The sequence below is a fragment of the Herpailurus yagouaroundi genome, unplaced genomic scaffold (genome assembly GCF_014898765.1).
Source record: "Herpailurus yagouaroundi ecotype Mexico unplaced genomic scaffold, PumYag 207, whole genome shotgun sequence".
Lineage (NCBI taxonomy): Eukaryota > Metazoa > Chordata > Mammalia > Carnivora > Felidae > Herpailurus > Herpailurus yagouaroundi.
In genome coordinates, this window is record NW_024412438.1 from 996,948 (window position 1) to 1,001,370 (window position 4,423).

At 61.7% G+C, this 4,423-nt stretch overlaps 1 protein-coding gene across 1 annotated transcript in view; it reads right to left on the reverse strand.

Moving 5' to 3' along the window:
• LOC121015507 (sodium/potassium-transporting ATPase subunit alpha-2) overlaps positions 1 to 4,423 on the reverse strand; it is a 24,683-nt gene that overhangs the window by 14,622 nt on the left and 5,638 nt on the right. The window contains exons 4-7 of the mRNA XM_040452451.1: positions 3,077 to 3,280; positions 2,499 to 2,612; positions 2,107 to 2,241; positions 1,102 to 1,219 (exon numbers count right to left, since the gene is read on the reverse strand). Of these exons, the coding sequence (XP_040308385.1) occupies positions 1,102 to 1,219; positions 2,107 to 2,241; positions 2,499 to 2,612; positions 3,077 to 3,280 (571 nt within the window). The remainder of the gene's footprint in view (positions 1 to 1,101; positions 1,220 to 2,106; positions 2,242 to 2,498; positions 2,613 to 3,076; positions 3,281 to 4,423) is intronic.

The following is a 4,423-nucleotide window of genomic DNA, read 5'->3' on the forward strand; positions in this document are numbered from 1 at the left end:
GGGAGAGCGAGAGGGAGAGCGAGAGGGAGAGCGAGAGGGAGAGCGAGCGCTCTGAGGAAAGAGCACACAGGTAGGGGCTGGCCAAGCGTGGGTTTGCACTCCCGTTTGACTTCCCGCCCAGGGATGGGTTGCCTTCATAACGAAACGGGACGGTGCTGTGTTGCACCTGACGGGGGGCCTGGGACGTAGCAGGGCTTCGACAAACGTCAGCTCCCTTCACTCCTCGTCCTTTCTCCACAGCCCATTTCAGAGTAAGCAACGCGAGTATTTTGGTAGGCATTTTTACCAATTGCGGCAAATGTGGAGCACGTTTCAGAATCTCGGGACGTTAAAAATGTAAGATGTTTGATGTGTGGCGATTTGCATTATAGTTCCAATTTGCTGAAGGAGGGAAGCGGCTCAGAGAGACATAATACCCTGGGGAGAAGTGAGTCGGGAAGGAAGGGAGTGGAGGGGGAGGGGGCACGCGGCCACCTCCGGCCCGTCCCAGGCCCCAGGTCTGGCCAGGCCTCTGTCCCCAGCAGCGCTTGCCGTTGGGCTCTCTCCGAGGGGGCACGGCCGCAGAGGGCAGGGGTTTCCGGTAGGCTTGGGCTCCTGCCTTTACGGGGTGGCAGCTCGGGAAGCTCCCGTTGGCCCTGGTTCATGTCCGGAACCCGGAACAGAGATGGGGCACACGGGGCAGACTGAGGGGGGTGCCCGGTGTTCAGCTGGCTCGAGCCTCCCCAGCCTGCGTGCTGGTCAGAGCAAGGGTGAGACAGGGAAGCAACTAGTCCCCGAATCAGGAGAAACGGAACCAATCAGTCCAGCCGAAGACTTCTCGGAGTCGAGGCTGGTGTGGGACATGGTGCGTGTTGTGAATTGTGTGCGTTGGTGTCTGTGCGTGTCCCGTGTGGAACGGTGTGTGTGGAAGGGACCGGTCTGGAACGGACTGCTTCTGCTCTTCAGGGCTCCCTGACCCCTCGGTCCCCTCCCTCTGCCTTAGGCAGGACTTTCGAGAACTAGGTAAGGCCGCAGCCCCCAGCCCTGCCTGGGGGTTCGGGATTCGGACCCTTCCTTCCGTGGGTGCTGGGCTGGGGCGCTCCCACGGGGCCGGCTTCTCACCTTCCACACAGTTGGTAGAGAAGAAACAGATATTACGAGTCTCCAGGGGGTTCTCGTGGGTGAACTCGGGGGAGCGGGTCTGGGGCTCCGACTCGCCTGTTAGAGATGAGTTATCCACCTGCGGAGGAAGTAGGTGTGTGGGCACGAGACGGGCTGACACACGTGTGCACACACAGCTGTCCCCGGACTCCAACCACGCTCAACCTCTGCGACATGACGGGCACATTACCCTGGCCCTCATCACGTGTTTACTCAGCTACCGTCCGTGCCCCGGTTCGGGATCCTGGCTCTCGCTTCTTACGCGGCCTTGGGCTGGTGACCTAACCAACAAAACCTCCTCCATTTACCCATCTGTAAAACGGGGTGTGTAACCAGAGTCTCTGTGTCACACAACTGCAGGGGGCGCCTCCTCAAACATCACAGGCTAAGAAAATGGAACCTCCTAGGGTCGTGCACATTCGCCCTTGCGGCCACACACCACGAGAACACTCGCCTGGCAGAGTTAAAGGGGCAGCTGTGGGGGGAGGGGCACCTGGGGGGGGTTCTGCCGGTTGAGCGTCCGACTCCCGATTTCAGCTCAGGTCACGATCTCACCGTTCGTGAGTTCGAGCCCCGCATCGGGCTCTGTGCTGACTGGGCGGAGGCTGCTTGGGATTCTCTCTCTCTCTCCCTCTCTGTCTGCCCCTCCCCTGCTCATGCTCTCTCTCTCAAAATAAATAAATAAAACTTAAAAAAACAGTAGCATAAGGGGATGTAAATAAAGCATCTGACACATAATAATGCCCGCGACATGATTGCATGAAGCGGATGCCAAAGAAACGCCTGACACACAGCCACGAGGAGACGATCCACAAACGCTCCGCGGGAGGCAGGGTTCGGCCGGGTGACGCGGGGGCAGGTGGACACTGGGCCTGGGTCTCCCAAACCTGCAGCCTCTGACTGGGCGCCCCCACCCCAGCTCTGTAGGGCCTGCGCCTTCGGGCCGCCACCTGGCGGCTTCCTCACCTTGCAGCCGTGAGAAGAGATGATCCGGAGGTCCGCGGGCACGCGGTCTCCGCCCTTCACCTCCACCAGGTCTCCCACCACCACCTCCTCCGCGTTGATCTGCACCTTCTCTCCTTCCCGCACCACCAGGGCTTGCTGCGGAGGGGGGACCCAGGCGTCTCACGACGCGCCCGGCCCGCCAGCACCTTCCTCTGCGTGCTGGCCTCCCCCCTCTCCTCCACCCCTCGAGGAGAAGGCACTGCGCCCTTAGCAGTGAAACTAGCTCCTGGCGTGGAGAGCGGGAGGGTGTTTCCGCCCACGGCGCCGTCTCAGAGCGCAAGTTGCTGAGGGGGAGGAGCTGGACGCTTCCAGAAAGCCCGTGGCCCGCCTTGGAGCCCCGTCCGGCTGTCTACCTGAGGCACCATGTTCTTGAAGGAATCCATGATCTTGGAGCTCTTGGCCTCCTGGTAGTAGGAGAAGCAGCCGGTGACGATGACCACGGCTGCCAGCACCACACCCAAGTAGAGCTGGAAGGAGAGAGGTTTGAGGGACTTGCTTTTCTCCCAGCCCGGGAAGGCCAGCTGCCCCTCAGGTGGGCATTCGGGGCCGCCTGTGTCCGTGACCGGGTGTGGGAATGGCAGAAGACCTTCTCCCCAACCTCCCCCTCCAGTCTCCTTCCTAAGAAACGGAAGGGGCGGGGAGGGTCGTAGGGGGTTCCCAGGACCAGGCCTCTCCACCTGACGCCCGGGGACGCAGACAATCCCACGGAGGTGGGAAGGACAGGGAGGGGCTGTCTCATTCACGGATGCGTGTGCGTGTGTGTGCTTACAGATACACAAAGAAGCCTCGCCCCCTTTCAGCCTAAAGGGCAGAGGGGCCCGCGGGGCTGTGATGTGAGGGCCTTGTTCCCTGCCCCCCGCTTCTACTGGGATTCGGGCTTGAAGGACAGGGCCACGGGTGGTGGGCCCAGGGGTCGGGCGTGCAGGCTCACGTTGTCATTGGATGGTTCATCCTCCATGGCGGCCTGGATGCCGTAGGCCAGGAAGCAGAGAATGGCCCCGATCCACAGCAGGATGGAGAAGCCCCCAAAGAGCTGGCGACAGAACTTGACCCACTCAGGGGTGGTCGGGGGCGGGGTGAGGGCGTTGGGCCCGTCCCGAGCCAGAATGTCCTGGGCCCGCTGGTTGGTGAGGCCCTGAGGGAGGCACGGACAGGCGTGTGAGCACCTCCTCACCGCTTCCCTCCACCTGCTCCCGGGCAGGGGAACAACGTCCGTCCGTCCGGGTGGAGAGAAAAATCCCACCCGGTCGGAAGGGGTGGGGGACCATCAGGAGAGGTCACACCGGGGAGGTGGCATTTGCAGTGAGCGCTGGAGGCCTCGAAGCCCGAGGAAGGTTCAGACTGGGGCCCCAACTCTGGGCGTCCTCGGGTTGAGACACTCGCTGGTGAGGGCCGTGGTACCTCCTCCGGAGGGAGCCTGGGTAAGGCTGCCTGGAGAGGCCTCTGAACTGGCTCCTCCCACCACCTGTCTTCCTTCAGATTCCCCCTTTTCAGCCAGGAGAAACGGCCGGTGTGCTGACCATCAGCGTCACAGGGCTCTGAACCATCCGTCGCTTCCCCCAGAGGCTCGCCCGGCCCTGCTCGGCGAGCGCCAGGCCGGTTCAGACGTCTCTCTCTGCACCCGGTGTCACCCACACACGGTTTCTAGAACCGCGCTCCACACGGGGCGTGGGAATTCTCGTCACCTTCTTTCCTGCCGCCAGACTTTGAGCGGCTTGGGGACAGGGGCCGCGTGGTTGTCTTTCTACCTGTGCACTCATCGGTCTCCTAAGTGTGAGTCGAATGCCTGCTACGTGCCGGGCTCTGTCGCCAGCTCTGGGGATCCAGAGCTGGACATGACCCGTGAAGTCCCTGCCCCGTGGAGCTTATGACCTGGTGAGGCGATACACGATAAATAGTCGTCACTGCCAGATCCTTAAGAAAAATAAAGAGGGGCGTCTGGGTGGCTTGGTTGATTGAGCGTCTGACTTCGGCTCTGGTCACCATCTCACGGTTCGTGGGTTCGAGCCCCATGTGGGGCTTGGTGCTGACAGGTGGAGCCTGCCTGGAATTCTCCCTCTCTCTCTCTCTCTCTCTCTCTGCCCCTCCCCCGATCGTGTTCTCTCTGTCTCTCTCTCCCTCTCTCTCTCTCTCTCTCTGCCCCTCCCCCGATCGTGTTCTCTCTGTCTGTCTCTTTCTCTCTCTCCCTGCCCCTCCCCCGATTGTGTTCTCTCTGTCTGTCTGTCTGTCTGTCTCTCTCTCTCTCCCTGCCCCTCCCCCATCGTGTTCTCTCTGTCTG